Below are 19,406 nucleotides of genomic sequence, written 5' to 3' on the forward strand. Positions count from 1 at the left end.
TTTTCCCCTGTTACACATGCCGTCTCCTTAATCAGGTCACCTCTAAAGTTGCTTGATTAAACTGCTTAGGAGAGTGCCCTTCAGACACAAGGTATGACGAAAACTACTTCCCAAAAGCACTCTTACTATGTAGGGGAGATCTCCTGATGTCAACCTATTCTTTATCTTCTAAGGTTCTCTTGAACACTTTAATTGTTGCTAGAATGCACGCCGGTTTCTAAATAAGCTGCTGCAAAATATTTACGAGCAACAGTGTAAATTAAGATTAAAGCGTTCCGCATATATGAAGGAAAGCATTTGGAAGTCCACAAAATGGATTTGTGGGCTAGTTTGGTCTTTTTTAGTGTCTCTCTCTTTGGCAGTGTCTTTTAAGAAGCTTGCTGAAAAATATTTCTAGTGATAGCATTTTATCACTTGATCAGTTTTGGGGCAGGGTATTGTAGAGTGTAGATGCCTTTTTGTTTTAGGCAGAAACAAAGTTTTAAAAACTCATCGCCTTACAACATAAAGTATTCTGCTTTGGTTGATCATGTAACATAGAAGTGCTCCAGGTGTCCTAAAGTAAGGAGCCAAACACCCAGTTCCTCCTCTCTGGCCTTGTAAGCAGAAAAATACTTCAATGTACAGAAAACACACTACAAGAGTTTCCAATATGGTTATGTCTTTGCTGTGTATTACTGGGATTTATCCTGCAAACGGAAATGGGGTTTTTTTTTGGGGGGGGTGTAAAAATCATCTCAGGGAGTAGTGCACCCTTAAAATGCCTTTTACTGTGAAATCATGAAGCCTCGTTGGAAATAAATTACCAAAAGAGAAAGAGATTGTGCTGCAGATTGTCTCAAGTAGTAGTGCCCATAGAATCATAGGATGTTGACAAGCTGGAAGGTGTGCAGAGGTGGGCAACCAAGATGATCAAGGGTCTGAAAACCAATCTTTATGATTGCTGAAACAATAATTTTGCCCTGTTTGGAGCAAAACATCAAGTTCAAAAGAGGTTTCTATTTAGCTGGACTCTTATTTGCACGAAGGAACCTAATATTGCTGACAAGCTCAAAAAATAGTACTGCGAGACTGTTCTCAACAGTTTGCAATATACTAAACTTAGGTCAACGGCTTGGTTTAAGGCTCTAGTTGCACCCTCCTTAATTTTAATCTTCATTTCCCTCTTAAAACCTAAGGGGAAATGTCTGTGCGTCTTATGGAGCGAATGTGTGGTAGCTTGGGGGGGGGGAGCCTGGGCTTCCCTCAACAGCCCCACAAGCTTGGGGAGCAGCGGACAGGCTTTCCCCACCGCCAGCCCCACAAGCTCGGGGAGCAGCGGACAGGCTTTCCCCACCGCCAGCCCCACAAGCTGTTTGGGGCTGGCAGTGGCTTTCCCCAACGAGCAGGTTGGGGAGCAGCAGAAAGGCTTGTGGGGCTGGCAGTGGGGGGAAGCCGCACTTCCTCCACTGCCAGCCCCGGGGAGCTGCATGCAGCCTTTCCGCTGCTCCCCGACCTGCTCTTTGGGTCGAGCAGCTCTGGGGTAGCCTGTGAAGCCTCTACAGGGCAGCAGGGAGCCTTCATCCCGCTGCCCTGGGGAGGCTTCGCATGGCTAACCCTGGCTTTTGCGGGAGGTGGGGGAAGGGATAGAGTGAAGCTCTCTCACTTCCCCCACCTCCCCCAAAAGCCCCCAAGAACTGCATTCTTTTTTTTGTTGAATCCTCCCCCCCCCCCCCGAAAAAAGGGAGGTGCGCCTTATGGAGCAAAAAATACGGTACTTGCAGGTCCTTGCCAATCATTCTCAACTACCGATTTCTTAAATATGCTTCCATTCTACCATGGTGTCAAGCATTATCTACCTTAGCAGTGAGGCTAGTTGGCACTCCTTGTTAATAGGAAAAGGAGACAATAATGCCTTGCTAGACACTGTGTTAAAACTCCTTCAGTGCAGAAAGGGAGCTCTAGAAAGTTTCCTTTGACAGGTTTGGAGAAAGATGACTTTGTTCTGGTGCATGTCTATTGAACTGCATAAAGGAGCTTACAGGTTTTGTGAACAAAGTGACAATATACTTGATAGTAAAACTTCTTAGGACAACTGAACACCCCTAGATGTCATTGCCAACCCAGTAATTTAACCCGCCAACAAATGCATATTTGGCTTTCAGAAACTTTCTCTTTCCACAAATGGCTTGTTCATAAATGCACTTCTGGTCTGCTCCTTACTTCTGACTGGAATGTGCCTGCCTACAACTTTAGGCTACGCCGAAAATACTTGTTTTGCCAGTTTTCTATTCAGAGCTCAGTGCTTTCCCCCCTCTTACACATGCCGTCTCCTTAATCAGGTCACCTCTAAAGTTGCTTGATTAAACTGCTTAGGAGAGTGCCCTTCAAACACAAGGTATGAAGAAAACTACTTCCCAAAAGCACTCTTACTATGTAGGGGAGATCTCCTGATGTCAACCTATTCTTTATCTTCTAAGGTTCTCTTGAACACTTTAATTGTTGCTAGAATGCATGCCGGTTTCTAAATAAGCTGCTGCAAAATATATACGAGCAACCGTGTAAATTAAGATTAAAGCATTCCGCATATATGAAGGAAAGCATTTGGAAGTCCACAAAATGGATTTGTGGGCTAGTTTGGTCTTTTTTAGTGTCTCTTTCTTTGGCAGTGTCTTTTAAGAAGCTTGCTGAAAAATATTTCTAGTGATAGCATTTTATCACTTGATCAGTTTTGGGGCAGGGTATTGTAGAGTGTAGATGCCTTTTTGTTTTAGGCAGAAACAAAGTTTTAAAAACTCATCGCCTTACAACATAAAGTATTCTGCTTTGGTTGATCATGTAACATAGAAGTGCTCCAGGTGTCCTAAAGTAAGGAGCCAAACACCCAGTTCCTCCTCTCTGGCCTTGTAAGCAGAAAAATACTTCAATGTACAGAAAACACACTACAAGAGTTTCCAATATGGTTATGTCTTTGCTGTGTATTACTGGGATTTATCCTGCAAACGGAAATGGGGTTTTTTTTGGGGGGGGGGTGTAAAAATCATCTCAGGGAGTAGTGCACCCTTAAAATGCCTTTTACTGTGAAATCATGAAGCCTCGTTGGAAATAAATTACCAAAAGAGAAAGAGATTGTGCTGCAGATTGTCTCAAGTAGTAGTGCCCATAGAATCATAGGATGTTGACAAGCTGGAAGGTGTGCAGAGGTGGGCAACCAAGATGATCAAGGGTCTGAAAACCAATCTTTATGATTGCTGAAACAATAATTTTGCCCTGTTTGGAGCAAAACATCAAGTTCAAAAGAGGTTTCTATTTAGCTGGACTCTTATTTGCACGAAGGAACCTAATATTGCTGACAAGCTCAAAAAATAGTACTGCGAGACTGTTCTCAACAGTTTGCAATATACTAAACTTAGGTCAACGGCTTGGTTTAAGGCTCTAGTTGCACCCTCCTTAATTTTAATCTTCATTTCTATATCAGTGCCGTACAATCCTTTGGGTAGGAAACGATTCAGGCCATACCTTCATGTGTTTATCATGCAAAAACTGCTGGACACACTTGGGAACAGGTAGTGTTCTCCCCATGATCTCTCATTATAAAGGGGCATTTGGTCAAACGTTCTAGGCAGCACCTTATCCTGGACATTTTCTGCCGTTTCTTCATCACCATGATAAAATTTGTTGTTGTTGTTATAAAGCTAATTAAATTAAATTAAATTAAATTGCAATATACAAAATTTAGATCTGCTGTGCAACCCACAGTTTTCACAGTAAGGAAATTGCATAGAAGAGTGATCAGCATTTTGATGATGATATTAGGGTACAGGGAGCTTTGCATACCCAAAAGATAGATCACTGCCCTTAGGAGCTTGCAATCTAAGCAGAGATGGTGGTGGGTGAGCAGAGTCAACAGGAGATGCAAGAGACAAAGGCATGGCAAGTGCCAAATGGTTTGTTCACTGCTGTTGCCACATCCTCCATTTTGGCTCAGCGGCGCCAGCTCAAGGAAACATAATCGCCAATACGAACACCAGTGTTTACATGCACCCTACTTCCTCAAGCTCTCAGAAGTTCCAGAGGGAGCACATATCTGAGTTTGGCTTCCTTTTATAGGAAACGGCTTGTGCTGTTGCTTTTTGAAGTTTTTGAGATTCCTTTACAAATATGCAAAGTGAAGCAGAGGAAGCGACTATGATTCTATTACGATATACCGTATTTTTCGTCCCATAGGACGCTCCGTCCCATAGGATGCACCTAGTTTTTTTTGGGGGGGGGGAATAAAGGAAAACATTTTTCCCTTTATTTCCCCCCCCAAAAGTAGGTCGGGGGAACCGAACCAGGTCGAGGAGCAGTGGGATGGCGGCGCTGCGCCTCCCTGCTGTCCCCCGAGCTTATGGGGCTGGCCCATGTCTGCCCGGCGCGATGGGTGCTCTGCTTCAGGGCGCCCCGCCCACCGGGCGGCAGGCTGCGATCCACAGTGTGGGGAGCCCTGCGGGGAACTCCTGCAGGGCTCCCCACGCTGCGGATGTCTGCCCGCTCTGCTTTCAGCGCGCCCAGTGCTCCGGGAAGCAGGCTGCTATCCGCAGCCTAGACAGCCCTGCAGGAACTCCCGCAGGGCTGCCTAGGCTGCTGATGTCTTCCTGAAGCCTGGAGAGCGAGAGGGGTCGGTGCGCACCGACCCCTCTCGCTCTCCAAGCTTCAGCGAAAGCCTGCATTCGCCCCATAGGACGCACCCAGATTTCCCCTTCATTTTTGGAGGGGAAAAAGTGCGTCCTATAGGGCAAAAAATACGGTAGTTGAAATTCCTGCATTGCAGGGGGTTGGACTAGATGAACCTGGGGGTCCCTTCCAACTCTGCGGTTCTCTGGGCGCATATTGGAAAATACATGTGGGCAGAGAAGGATCTCTGCATAAAACAGGGCAGCATGTCACTTCAGCAAGCTTCCCCGAACAGCCAGGGAGCAGCTGTGCAAACTGCTTCTTTCGAAGTGCACAGAGCTCTCTTCCCAGGGCAGGATGTCTGCAAGGTCATTGCTCAACTGCACTCTCTCACTCTCACTCTCACAAGAGAGTTCTTGGAAAAGGAAAGAAGCGTTTTCCCACGTTCAGCAGATTCAGCAAAACTAGATCTAAAGACATACTATTTGCTTTGCTACCAGTGAAAGTCTGTGCTGCTGGCTTTAACTGTGTTCCACATTTAATCTGGGTGCATAGTGCAGAGGGACTTCTCTGGATAATTTGCCTTAACCATTTTGAAGCCTGTGAATAACAATTGATTTTATTTTTTGACTCGTGGAACACTTAGGTGAATCCTAGACGACGTTTCTAGCCAAGTTTTGGATTTTGCTGTATTTAAAGTTGCTGAGTTTGAAGTTGAGTTAAGATCCTGACTTGTTCAGATGGAATGGGAAGCTTTGGTTAGTTAGGTATTTGCCGCTTTTAATTGCTGCTCATTGCGGAGGAGATGTTTGCCATAAGCAAGAGGCTCATGCATAATTAGCTTAATAAGATAATGAATGCAGACCTTGGGTGGCCCAGAATTCTGCTTTTAAGAAAGAGGAAGCAAAACTTGATGTTTAGAAAGCTTTAGGAAATGTTTCAGCCTTTCCCTGAAGATGCTGCAATTCCTGGCTTGTTATGTTTTTTAAGCGGGGGTTAGTAATGCAGTGGTGATTGAAGATTCCTGAGAATTAACTTGCTGCCCTCAGCTTTTATATTCTTGCTCAAAACTGGCTTAAATAAAAATGTCAACCCACACAAGAAGCTTGTCAGAGGTGGCTGGCCTTGAGAGAAGCTTGTGTGAGAGAGAGGCTTTTTTTTGCATGGGTTATGATTTCAATTGTTACCTGTCAGAAACTTAATGCTTTATTGGAGTTCATTTTTAAGGGTGGGTGGCTGGCTAGGATTTTGCTTCCAGTTACATCTCCATGTTGAAATAAAGGATTCTGTGAGCTATTATGAGCTTGCTTTTTTAAAAAAATCCAAAATACTACCCAAATCTAAGGTGGTAAACAAACATAGGCGCTGACTCCATGGGGCCTGAGGGGGCCCGAGCCCCCTCAAAAAATCGTTTGGGGGGCTCTGCCCCCCCCCCAATAATTTGAGAAAATTATTAGTTATATTATCTTCGGCGCCTGCTGACGTGGCGACCTACGCACCTCGCCCTGTCTCCGCCTGGAGAACCCGCCCCAGGCCGGCCCCCAGCGCCCCCCGCCGCTCGGAGGGGCACGCAGGCGCTTCAGCCGAGGCCCAGGCCCGTCTACACGGGCGCTTCGCTCCTCCACCGGCGCCTTCTCGGCGACCGCTGATGCTGAGGAACCAAAAGGAGGGATGAAGGGGACAGCAGTCATATATAGATATAGATATACCTTATACGTTTTATGTTCTCTCTCTCTCGGAGAGGGGCAAGCGGAAGATCCCTCGGCCAGGCGGAGCCGCGAGCAGGCAGGACGGAGGTGAGCCCGAGACGCGGCCTAGTCAGCCACGGAAAGAGGGAGGCGAGGAGGGCTGGGCAAAAGCATCTCTCCCCCCCCCCATGGGAGAAAAGAGGGGCGCGAGCCCACTCCACCTCGCCCTACCCTTAAGGCGTCTCCTGTCGCCCTCCACCCGTGGACTCTGGGGAAGGGGGGACAAGGCAGGAGGGAAATGGGGGGCACTGAATGACACCCCCCCAAGGGTGGCTTAGGAAGGGGAGCTCGTAACTGAATGGTAGGGTGTAGACAAATGGCCAGAGGGGACCAGTTTTGAACAAGGACACCCACAGACGCCACCTCTTTTCCTCCGCCCCCCCCCCAATATTTTTTATAAGTCGGCGCCCCTGTAAACAAACATGGAGATAGACTGTACCGTCTGCTTTGCTGCCAGCAAATGTCTGTGTGGTGTCACACATTTTTACTTCTAACTTACCAATCAATCTGTTTCAGAGAATGTATGGTGGGGGACAGGGCCATTTGTGCACTGGGAAGCAAATGAAACACATCTTCCAGCTTTGGGACAAAAGACGCTCGGGTTCATGACTTGGTAACTGCCTTATCGCCTAGGAATTTGAAATCTTCACCCTGGTATCTTTTGTGATGTTTATCTATCCCCCCAATATTGAATACAGTGGTACCTCACGTTACATACGCTTCAGGTTACATACACTTCAGTTACAGATTCCGCTAACCCAGAAATAGTGCTTCAGGTTAAGAACTTTGCTTCAGTATGAGAACAGAAATTGTGCTCCGGCGGTGCAGCAGCAGCAGGAGGTCCCATTAGCTAAAGTGGTGCTTCAGGTTAAGAACAGTTTCAGGTTAAGTACGGACCTCCGGAACGAATTAAGTACTTAACCCGAGGTACCACTGTAATCTGTAAAGCAGGCCTGTGGTGTGAAGAAAAACTTCATTGAAGAAAAGCGTTGAGCCGATGAGTTCTACTTTGTGAACCTCAGACAGCTGTATGTGCCTCTCACTGACAGCTTGGTCCAAACGCATGATGTAATTGAGATGTCAAGCACTGTTGTAATATACCGTTCTGGGCCGGGTCAGGGGTGTTGTCCCTGTAGCCCTGGCTCTTCTTGGTGCCATGTGATGTGAAGAAAAATCCCGTTCAGAAACTGCTTGCGACGTCTTGAAGAATGTGAGCCGGAAAGACATCCGCAGTAGTTGCTGACTCATGGATCACAGCGTTTCACTGCACATGGGAGTTCTTTCCCCTCCAAGGCTAATTCTGGAGGCTTTGTTTGCTCTAGGAGATTTATTTTTTTAAAAAATAAAATAACAGCTTGTCTCCTCTGAAGTTTGTTCTTGGTGTTTTGACATTACAATCACCAAATGCTGTGTTTAGCTACAATGCAGATAACCAGGAATCTGACTCTTTCCCTGCTGAATCGAGTGTGTCTGTGGCTTGTCTGGTCAGGTGTCAGGTTACTGTGCTGATTCTGGGCTAAATATTGTTGGATATCCATCCTGACATCTGGTTCGAAAGCCCATGCTTATCTTACACACACCCCTTGAATGACAGGGCTGCCCCCCCCCCCCCATTTCACAAATTGAGGAACCAAATATGTTTTTGTTGTTAATTGCTCAGGTTTTGACTGAAGCTAGTTTTACTGCTCGATTCAACTTAAAACCTTTCACTTGTCTTTATTGCGCCTACATCCCAAGCCTTCAGTGTTTTTCACCTGTCCAGCACAGCACATCTATCTGTTTTTTTCTGTTTCTTTCCCCAGAAGGAGTTGCTCACAGCTGTTGGACGAAGTTGTCAACCTGTTCCAGGCCAAAAGCTCCTATACTCACAAAGTCTGATCGGTGGCTGGTAGTTTTTTTGCATTGGCTGGAGCACAGGCTGCTCTTAGAATCCAGGCCATGACCAGCAGAGGAGCTGCCAGGCCGAATGGTCAGTCGCAAGCCAGCAAGATCTGTCAGTTCAAGCTAGTACTACTGGGCGAATCGGCAGTAGGCAAGTCCAGCCTGGTGCTGCGTTTTGTCAAGGGACAGTTCCACGAATACCAGGAGAGCACCATAGGTGGTGAGTTTTTTGGGGGGGGATCTCTTCTTGGGAGGAAAATCGATAGCCTAAATTTTAGGAAAGCACCTTTGGATTCCAGCATAACAAACTCCACCTGGGCAAGGCCATCCACTTTCAAATAGGGTGCACTTCCCGACACCTTCATCCCGAAGCGTAGCCACTTACTGTGCTTGTTTACCCTTTCAGTAGCCCTCTGGAAGTCTGCAGGTGGTAACGGTGATAGTCCGACCCCAGCAGCTGAATCTGCTTTTTGAAAGGCTGTTAGCATCATGGTTTGGTTGCTCTTTTGGGTGGAGGTCTTAAACAAGCAAGTAGGCATCAGTAAATCATAATATGGGACGCGGGTGGCACTGTGGGTTAAACCACAGAGCCTAGGACTTGCCGATCAGAAGGTCGGCAGTTCGAATCCCTGTGACGGGGTGAGCTCCCATTGCTCAGTCCCTGCTCCTGCCAACCTAGCAGCTAGAAAGCACGTCAAAGTGCAAGTAGATAAATAGGTACCGCTGCGATGGGAAGGTAAACGGCGTTTCCGTGCGCTGCTCTGGTTCGCCAGAAGTGGCTGTCATGCTGGCCACATGACCCGGAAGCTGTACGCCGGATCCCTCGGCCAATAAAGCGAGATGAGCGCCGCAACCCCAGAGTCGGCCATGACTGGACCTAATGGTCAGGGGTCCCTTTACCTTTAAATCATAATATACTAGTGCAATGGTTGCTTTAAAAAAAAAAAAAATCGCACCCATATTGTTAAAATACAGTGACCCCTCCCAATAGTTACAGTTAAAACAGTATATACTTAATAATAGTGGGGTAGGGGAGGGAGAGACCTGTTTCAGCCTGAGGACCAAATTGGAACTTACCCATCCTTCTGGGTACTACGTTTCAGTGATTGTTGGGACAAAAGTGGGCAAGGCCAAACACACACACACACAAAGAGGGGGAAAGTGCAAGGATTTCTATCCCCCCCCCCCACATTGTCAAAAACACAAGTGCCAGGTACACAGTGCACTTTCCCTCTTTTACACACACACACATACTTCCAGGCACATATACATACACTCTGATGCGTTGGGCAGGAAGACACAAGCATTTCTAGCCCTCTCCAGCGCTGGGGTGGAGGTGACTGGAAAGATCCTTTTGTGCTATTTAGGGAGACTCTCTAAAGAGAAGACAGAGGGATTTTATCTCTTTATCTTAGCCTTGTGAGGCACAAAATACCTCTTCTGTTATTTGCTCTCAGAGAGGGCTTATCTCTGATTTTAGGGCTTTGGTACTTTGGTTAGAGGTGAAAAATCCCTTTACTATCCTGTGTCAGACATCATGTGATGTCAGGTGATTGGCAGGTGGGCATGGTTTGCCCAAATGGCCTTGTGGGCCTAATTAGGCCCATGGGCCCACAGTTCCCCGCTATTAATACACTGTTTAATTCCAGTTACCTTCACCCATTTTAGAGTACTCATAATCTTGCTTTATCCATAAAATATTGTATGCGGTCACTGGAGAGAGAGAGAGAGAGAGAGAGAGAGAGAGAGAGAGAGAACACTGTGTTTCTTTTTTAAAAAAGTTTTCTTTTCTAGATTTGGTTTGCTAAATGTACTGCAGAAAACTAAATGATCACAGAAGTACTTCTATAAAACCTCATACCCCCTTTAAAATCCCTTACCTGTATTTATGCAGTGCAGTGGACTTACAACTTGCGCGTGTTTAACTTGCTTGATTTCAACTTTACGCATTTGAGAGCTGACAGTTGAAATCACACAGATTAAACGCACAAAAGGCAAAACGCTTAAAAGCAGGGTTTTCTCAGTGTAGAAAGAGCTTTTAATCTCTCAGACTTGCTAATGGGGCTCTCTGGTGAGATCTCACAGGAACTCAAGACAGCCCTGCCAGACAGCTGGTAAGCAAGGTGGAGCGCTTAAAAGCTCTCTGCCTTGCATGTGGGGTAAGACCTGTTTTGTGCGCCAGCTCTGGAAGCTAAGATTGCTCATGAGAGGGCGGTACCAAGAGAGTGGGTTGACTATATGTGTTTTTGCATATGGGCACCATCCCCAGAATGTAACCCCCATGCAAAAGATGCAAGACCACTGTAAAACAACACCAGTATTCTTTTGCTTTATGTAGTGGTGCACATGGACTGCATTTTCACTTAAATTCCTCCATAATGCTTCCTTATGCTGAGTCCTTTTAAGGTTTTGCCACCAGCAGCCACCCTAAATACCATCATTGTTTGGCTACTTTCTGCGAGACAGGGATATTTGGGGGTTGAGGGGCAATTGCGCATCAACTCAACACTAAGTAGGGGACAAGGTGGGAAGATGCTATATTCTCTCTCTCTCTCTCTCTCTCTCTCTCTCTGTGTGTGTGTGTGTGTGTGTGTGTCTGTGTGTCTGTGTGTGTAAGGTAACATTCAGACATTAGGTTATTCCATCATTCATAGTGGTACAGTCTTTTGAACTTGCACCATATGTTTTTTCTACATGTCTAGGCCTAACCCACAATATTTACAGGAGAAAAATTTTCATATTATTTGCGTTCATGCTTATTTCTGTACAAGCTGCTCCATGCAGCCTTGGAGACTTCTTAACAGATTGTTAGAGGTCAGAATATTTATCAGGTTAATATCACTTTTTGATTGGTCTCCCCATGGGTGATTCAGCTGGTTCACAACAGTAAAAATTCAGTCACTGTAATTATGATATATAAAGTTAAATGATTGCATCTATTTTGTCGGGTCCCTAAGCCAACTCTTCACCTTCTCATTTCACAGCTGCTTTCCTCACACAGTCTGTCTGCCTAGATGACACAACGGTAAAGTTTGAGATCTGGGACACAGCTGGTCAGGAAAGATATCACAGTTTGGCCCCTATGTATTACCGAGGGGCTCAAGCTGCCATTGTGGTGTATGACATAACCAACCAGGTAAGCATGCAGTGTTTGCTATCTTTTGGGGAGAAAGAGCAGTATCAAGGTTAAAACCAACAGTGTGGAGACCTCATACAATTACAGTGGAAGTGTCTATCAGCTGATGATGCCTCAGTTCCTTTGAACATCCTTTCCCATTTCAGATGAAGCTTGTTGGAAACAAGGGCCATCTAAAGACTTAAACACAGTCAATTATTGGTTAGAAACTTCAGGTGATTGCTGCCAAGTAATACCCACTGTCTGACCAAAGCATTGCCTTGTTCACATTAAACCTTTGCTCTAAACAAGCTTCCCGACTAGTGGCTGATTTGTTATTTTTTGAAAAGTTAAAACCACAAGTTTGCATTTGCTCTGGAGTAAGCAACACAATTTCCTTGACGCCTTGAATAAATATGATCAACACCTCATAGAGGTCAGGGTAGTTCGGGGTTTTTTAAAGGCAAATAATTTTAGATAGGTATAATTTACGCTCTGATACCTAGATAGGAATTTACACTCTAGAAAAACCTACTTAGGAAGTCCTACTGAGTTGAGTGGAAATTACATTCAAGTTGCTATGTTTAGGATTGCAGCCTAAGTGTGATGTTGCAGGAATTAAGAACCATGGTGCCTTTGCAGCATATCCTCCTGGGCCCCACCTGCCGCTTCCACAGCAATTAGGTTTGACCTACCACCCCCTTTTCAGAATTTTCTTTTACTCAGCATCCCCCTGGAGATCTACCTTATTTAAGCGAACAAACATTAAGACACTGACAAATTTGTGTTCTTTTGTGTATCTATGTTTCTGCTTATGTCCTACAACATAGCAGAGAATGCTGCTGTTGCGAAGAAGACACCTTGAAGCTTGAAATTATAAAATTATTAAAACCCATGGGGTGGACCATGGAGTGAAGCCTGATGACTCAGTCCAATCTGCCCCAGGGACAGGGACAGTGTGGCAGCCCATCTACCATTGGCCAAATAAGCAGGCAAGCTGCAATCTACTTCCAGGCTTTGGGTGAAGCCGAAAAGGGTTCACCCAAGCCCAGGAAAACCCCTCTGATCCAGGGGAGGCATTGTGACCATCCCACAATAGTGCCCAACCTGGCAGTAAATATCATTACACAACAGATGAAACATGTATGAATGGATTTTCAAAATTTTCTTCTTTTTTATGCTTCCACTGCCCCCTTATTTTTATTCAACGCCCCGAATTTCACCCGAGTCTAGTACCGCCCCCCTGGATTGTTCCAGCACCCCCTTTGGGAAACACTGATCTGTGTGAAGCCACTGGGAGCTGTCATCAGGAGATGTGGAGGAAAGTCTCATCAATAGGCAGATGACACCCAGCTCCATCTCTCTGTTCTATCTGTATTGGGAAAAGCAGTTGTGGTGTCAGACCAGTGCTTGGAGGTGGTGATGGGCTGGAGGTGATGTACCTCTTTATCCAGGCCTTTGCCACCTGAGATGTATAATTTTAGGATCCACCCTATTTTTGTGGTTGTAAGTTGTTTTTAATGTTGCATTTTAAATTCTTGTAACCCGCCTTGGGGCCTTACGATGAGTGGTGGGGTAAGAAACTAAAATAATAGCAATCATAGTAGATGTTTGGTTTGATTATGTCCTCGAGAACCTGCATGTCCACCAATAGACTGTTGCAGTGACAGTTGGAAGAAGCCTTTTGTTTCAACGTACTGCAGGTGCACATTGGGTGAGTTGGTTGAAGATAGGAATCCTGGTCCCTTCTGACTGCACACCTGACATTTTGGCCTCTCCTTTTCTGATAGGAAACGTTTGCACGAGCGAAAACATGGGTGAAAGAACTCCAGCGGCAAGCTAGCCCAAACATTGTCATAGCCTTAGCAGGAAATAAGGCGGATCTTGCCAATAAGCGCATGGTAGAGTATGAAGTAAGTAGAGCTTCTCAAACCCCTCAGATGTCTATTGTACTCATTCTTACTTCAAGACAGAAGGAATGGTCCATTGTTTGCCAGCCCGGGAGAGGGCATTCTCTGTGGCAGCCCCTCAGCTGTGGACTTCCCACCCCTAAGAGGTGCATCTGACACATTATTGCATAGTTTTCATCACATGCTGAAGACTTCTTTATCCTTGCCTTTGACACCTGAGATACAGAGTTTTAGGGCCTGGCCTAATTTTTAAAATCATTTTTTTTAAGTGATTTTAATACTGTATTTTTAAATGGCTGTAACTCAACCCGGGAGCTAGTGATGAAGAGTGGGTAAGAAATCAAATTAATAATAATGATAATACAGTGGTACCTTGGTTTTTGAACGTCTTGGAAGCCAAACGTTTCGCTTTTCGAACGCTGAAAACCTGGAATTGCTTCCATTTTTGAACGTGCCTCAGAAGCCGAACGGCTTCCACTGAGGTTTTTTCAATTTACTCCATTGAAATTGCAGGCTGCCCTTTGCACCTCGGTTTTCGAACATTTCGAAAGTCAAATGTCCTTTCAGAACAAATTACGTTCGAAAACCGAGGTACCCCTGTATCAGGAGGAGTATGCTTCCCTCTCCCTCCAAACTTCCCAACCTGATTTGTCACTCCTTCAAGATTGTCCAGCCTTTTGGTACTTTATTGTATTGTAAACAAAAAACCCTGAGCAAGCCTGTCTGCCCAGATTGATCTGGGCAATCTAGAATATGCAGTCTTGTTCTAAAAGTAAGACCTACATTTGTTCTTTGCAGGAGGCCCAGGCTTATGCAGATGACAACAGTCTATTGTTTATGGAGACATCAGCCAAGACAGCAATGAATGTTAACGATCTCTTCCTGGCGATAGGTAACCCAAAGACACTACGTTGCATTGCTTATCGGGGCACTGTCTCTCTAAAGATTCACGTGGCTTCACTTTAAGTTGTACACTGAGTTCCGCAGCCTCCTGCTGCCTAGGGTTACTGCCCAGCAGCCAATGGTTGGAGCAGGTATTGGGCTAGACCCTCCCACCCTGTTGTAGCAGATGCAAATGCCAGCTAAAGAGAATGAAAGGTGTCTTGCAAATATTCCGTCAGGTCTCAACTTGCAGAACCAGCTAGAGACTTTTGGGCTTTCCTTGACATGCTTCTTTTCAGACATCGTTATACCATGTGCAGCCTTCATATATTGGACCTTTGTGGGAATGGCCCCCAGGTACTGAGGCCCACCTGAGGCATTCTGGGCTGCTGTATTGACAGGGTGGAAGTTCCGCAGGTCTGCTTGCAGATGGAAAGGGCTGCAGGCCCTTAAATACAGGTTTAAGGGAGTATGCTGCTTCCTTCTCTCTCTCTGTCTCTCTCTACCGTCTCCCCTTTTTCTTAGTGAGTTTTCTGCCATGCTGCTACCTCCCAGCATGAGCCTGGTCCTCCATACATCAAATTTTGGCAAATGCTGAAATAAATAACCTGGTTACACCCATTTTCAGGAATAGGGCTAAGAGTGCTGCTACTGATGGGTATCAAGCTGTGCTCGTTCTGTTTTCCATTCTTTCCTATTACTATTAATCCACGGCATTCTTAAGAATGAAAACATGACCAGCATAAAGGCCACAAGTACTGTACTTTCTGGCCATCGCAGAGCAATCTCATGATAGGCAATATATTTATTTTCAAAGAGGGTTTCACTGCGATGCATCATTAGGATATTTTACAAAGAAATCAAAGAGTCTTGAAATGGGTGAAGATACTTTCCAGGGACTTCCACGGGTGCAGGAAGCCCTGCCTATTTACACTGATGCAGGTAAAGGTAAAGGGACCCCTGACCATTAGGTCCAGTCGTGACCGACTCTGGGGTTGCAGCGCTCATCTCGCTTTACTGGCCGAGGGAACCGGCGTACAGCTTCCGGGTCTTGTGGCCAGCATGACTAAGCCGCTTCTGGCAAACCAGAGCAGCGCACGGAAACGCCGTTTACCTTCCCGCCGGAGTGGTACCTATTTATCTACTTGCACTTTGACGTGCTTTCGAACTTCTAGGTTGGCAGGAGCAGGGACCGAGCAACGGGAGCTCACCCTGTTGCAGGGATTCGAACCGCCAACCTTCTGATCGGCAAGCCCTAGACTCTGTGGTTTAACCCACAGCGCCACCCGCACCCCTTAATGACACTAGTAGGGGTCCTCATACTGAACATTATACTTGGTAGCACTTTGCATCTCTGAATGCTTTAGGCTTTCCTTCCATTTCCATTACTTTATTTTGCTGGCTGTTATATGAAGTGCTGTAGCCAAACCATTGAGGAATAGGAGCTGCATAGCTGTGCTTTGCCATATGCCTGCAGACATGTTTTGTTGTCTGTTGCACTCCCTCCCTCCCCCTTTAATTTTTTTTATCACCTGCAGTCATTGGTTGGACTGCAAGACAGAGTATTTCAGGAAACTCAGAACTTTCCCCTTGATTCCTCAGTGTGTGTTTTGCAGGATGAGTCGGCTCTACCTGCATATTCTTCTTTAAACAGAAGTTGCAACACATAGCCCTGCCCTGGATTAGGAAAGTGGCCTAAAACTGCTGGCTATTACCAGTGGCAATGCTACATGCTTTTCGCCTGCACTTCAGGCTTACAATTGCATCTCTCATCTGCTTTGGGTAAATGATCATGTTTGAGCGGCTAATCCAAACGGCAAGTCCAAATTCAGACTCTTGGAGGCAGCAGAGGCAGGGGGGAGTGTAGGAAATACCTCCATAGCCCCCACCACTGCTCCACTTGAGGGGGGGGTGTTCCTAGAACAAACCAGCCCCTTTATAAATTCCAGTTTAGCAGGAATGTGAAATATTTCTGCAGAACTCTGTGGTTTATTGAAACTGTCGCTGTTCAAACCTACCTTGCTTTCAATCTAACACATATTTGTAGTTACCTTGGTGGAACTATAACGGAGATTTGTCAGCCACCGTTAAGGAAACCTAACATTAACAGTACGAAAGCTGAGCAATACAAGAACTGCAGACAGCTTGTTGCACCTGCCATTTGGAGCATTAAAAATAAGTGAGTTGGGAAGGCTTTAGGAGATAGAGGAGTTCCAGATTTCTGTATAGCCGAAATGTCCTTGTTCCAAACTTTACTCCTGTTGTTTAATCCCAAAGGGGGATGAACCCAGGAAGTTCCCCCACACCTAACACATATTGTGTTTTTTTTCTCCTTCTAGCTAAGAAGCTGCCAAAGAGCGAGCCCCAGAGCACAGGGGGTGCCGTGGGTCGGAATCGAGGGGTGGACCTTCACGAGCAGTCCCAGCAGAACAAGAGCCAGTGTTGCAGCAACTAAACGGTGGCATTAAAGCAGCCGGCGAGAGATAAGATATAACCTCCATTTCCGCCCCACCACACCACACCTCACCTCCAATAACAGCATCGGCGCACTTGGAAGCCGCCCTCCCTCCCTCCCTTCTCCCGAGAGCTCCGTTTAACTGCACTTCTAATGCTTCAGAAACCACCACCAGACGTCTGTTACCACCACCCCCCACAAGGAAAGTGGAGATAGACCGACCGGGGACTTAACTTCCAAAAACAAACTCTTTCTTCACTTTGTATTATAGGTGCAAATAGCTACCTAATTATTCTGATTCCCCTGCTCTGTTTTCTCCAGATAACATTTCCTCTCTCCTCTCTACCCCCCTCCCCCCCCACCGCTGTCTTTGCTCTGTGTTCTTGGTCCTGTAACATCCACCCTCTCTTTACCTCCACCTCCCTTTATTTTGTTTAATGCTATGTGGGGTGGGGTGGGGAGGGTCACAACCGAGGGAGATCTTAATTCTTGTAGATTCATTTTTAAGAGCGAGGTTGAATGGGCTCCCTCACGAAAATGCATTTTTGAGGGGGTCCTCCCAGAGTTGTTTTTTAATTTCCTTTTTTCCCGGTTTTCAGAAAAGCTGCAGTGTCCTTCATTTATCTTCTTTTTCCAGGGCAGTCTTTTGTGGCTGGGTCGGAGAGGAAGATTGTATCTGAACTTTCGCTCGTGTCTTGCTTGCTATGACCTGAATGTGGTCCTTGGTGTCAGTGACATAAATCTGAGAATCATGCGTGTACAAGTGTAGAATATCGGAATTTGTTTCCTCAGACCCTCAGATAGCCCTTGATTTTGATGCCTTAGAAGTTTTGGCGGCCGGGATAGTGTAGCGGAGGGAGAGGAGTGGCAACGTTGACCTGCAGAAGACCAGCTTTCCAAGTCAAAAAGGCGATTGTCTCTCCTCCTGTTGTGTTAATGTTCAGGTTGCTGTTTGCAGGTTGTGCTTCAGTTATCAAGAGTCCCATTAAGAGAGATTCTCTGCTCTGCTCAAAATGGGTGTGGCCTGCTGTCTGAAAGAAGAATGTGCAAGGGAAGTCAAGCTCCCTTTGTACAGTAGAGGAGCCTGCTGAAGTTTCCTTTTGAGAGCTTCGGCCTGCACCTGTATGCACAGCCTTGCACGTTGCGCAGAACTTTTGTTCTAAAGTTGCCAAAAGGAGAAAGGCCATTGGGTCCTTGGGAGAAGGCTGGGGCTGCGGGTGCAGGCAAGTCAGAAACAGGACAACATGCTAGATGGGAGTAGAGCTGCTAGTAGGAGGACCAGTACTGTACTTTCTAAACCCTTTTTCCTGCCAGGGAGCGCCCAGCTTGCCTTTTGGCTTTTTCCTATACCCTTGCAGAACCCCCCTGTGTACAAACCCAGTCTTGCCCTAGGAAGCTGTCGAGAGGTGGCAGTCTAGAGCGGTAGAGCAGCCCCTTCTGTCTTCAACCTCCCTCAGACCCCAAGGGCTGTTTAAACTTGATAAGTGTTTGTGCCCTGTTTGTGTTCAGTTTTCTCTGTAAATAGTACAGCACAAATTTGTATAAATTAAAGGGGGGCGGGGGGTTGCGGGATTTTTACTTCCCTGCTATTAGCTGAACAAAGTAATAGCTTTTAAAATTTAGCTGTAGATAGTGCTGACCTGTAAAGGCGACGCATGCTACCATCTCTCACCCGCATTTTGCTCTCTGAAGAGCTAGCAGCAGCCCAGCATCTCGGTTAGAAATGGCTCCTCTTCCGTCAGTGGCCTTCACCAGGGTAAATAGCACCTTCCCGCCTCCATCCCTCCTGGCATTTTTTACTTGAAGCCTCAAGCATGAGTACAGCTTCTAAAATGTTAAGAGTTCCACAGTGCTGTCCACATCTTGGCAGCGAATCAGCTGGCTACCCACAGAAGCAACTCTTGGGTGTACTCTGTTGGCTCCCCCATGCAGACTTCTCACATATGGTTGAATGTTACTGTGGGAGAGCTTGAAACGGATGATGTTTAAGCACACACACACACACACACACCTGCACACCCTTTCCCATTATTTCCCCCGGCATGGTTTGAAGCACTCTCATTTTCCACATGCTTGCACCTGTGGCTTGATACCGGTTTGCATTTACTTGCCTCTTCCCATTCACCAGTGCAACTTAAATGGCTGATGTTCACCCAAGCAAGATGTGTGCATTTAGGGCTTTGCTCTTAGCCATAAGTTGAAACGGTTAAATCCTGTACCGCTGACAGCATGTGGCGTTATTCTGCTGCCTTTGAAATGGCCTTCTACCGGTGGCTGTATTTGAGCTGGGAGCAACTAAGGAAGGAGCCGGACAAATCTGTCTACACGAGGCTTTGAGCAAGAAAACTCAAAATCTAAGTTAACTGGAAGTAGTGTGCGCTGTGACTTGGCCCATCCAATTGGCACGAGTGCAGAGTTCTTCCACGCCGCAATTGTGCATGGAATTTCTGATGTCAGTGTTGATAAAGACTTTGGGAGTGCCGTAGCACTTCCCCAGTATTTATTTTGTGCTCTCAAACTTCACTTGTGTCTCAAGAGCGGAGCTGTGTGTGAGGGAGGACCCTGAAATGGAGCCTTGCGCCTTCAGCTGCATTTACTGTTAAAACCTACTTCACGGAGAGTTCCATCTTTTTGTTATGCACATGTAATGTGATGTTCGTGGCCCTCCAGAAGGACCTAGGAGCAGGAACAAGCGTGCCCTATCCCATTCCAACAAAGCTAAGGTGCTGTTTTGTTCTCGGCTCATGGCAAAGCAAAAATAGATTATGCATTTAAATACC

The 19,406-nt window shown here is 46.2% G+C and overlaps 1 protein-coding gene across 9 annotated transcripts in view; it reads left to right on the top strand.

Moving 5' to 3' along the window:
- The window catches only part of RAB5B (RAB5B, member RAS oncogene family), a 30,949-nt gene extending 11,543 nt beyond the window's left edge, over positions 1-19,406 (top strand). For 5 of the 9 annotated variants that reach the window (XM_083490553.1, XM_083490555.1, XM_083490556.1 and 2 more), the window contains 5 exons: positions 8,186-8,484; positions 11,249-11,400; positions 13,170-13,292; positions 14,088-14,181; positions 16,511-19,406. In XM_083490553.1, coding sequence (XP_083346679.1) covers positions 8,322-8,484; positions 11,249-11,400; positions 13,170-13,292; positions 14,088-14,181; positions 16,511-16,626 — 648 coding nt within the window. In that variant the 5' untranslated portion in view covers positions 8,186-8,321 and the 3' untranslated portion in view covers positions 16,627-19,406. The remainder of the gene's footprint in view (positions 1-8,185; positions 8,485-11,248; positions 11,401-13,169; positions 13,293-14,087; positions 14,182-16,510) is intronic. The other 4 variants (XM_083490554.1, XM_083490561.1, XM_083490558.1 and 1 more) reach the window with 1 other exon arrangement.

Source organism: Podarcis liolepis (genome assembly GCF_965112155.1).
Source record: "Podarcis liolepis genome assembly, chromosome: 2".
NCBI classification, from domain to species: domain Eukaryota; kingdom Metazoa; phylum Chordata; class Lepidosauria; order Squamata; family Lacertidae; genus Podarcis; species Podarcis liolepis.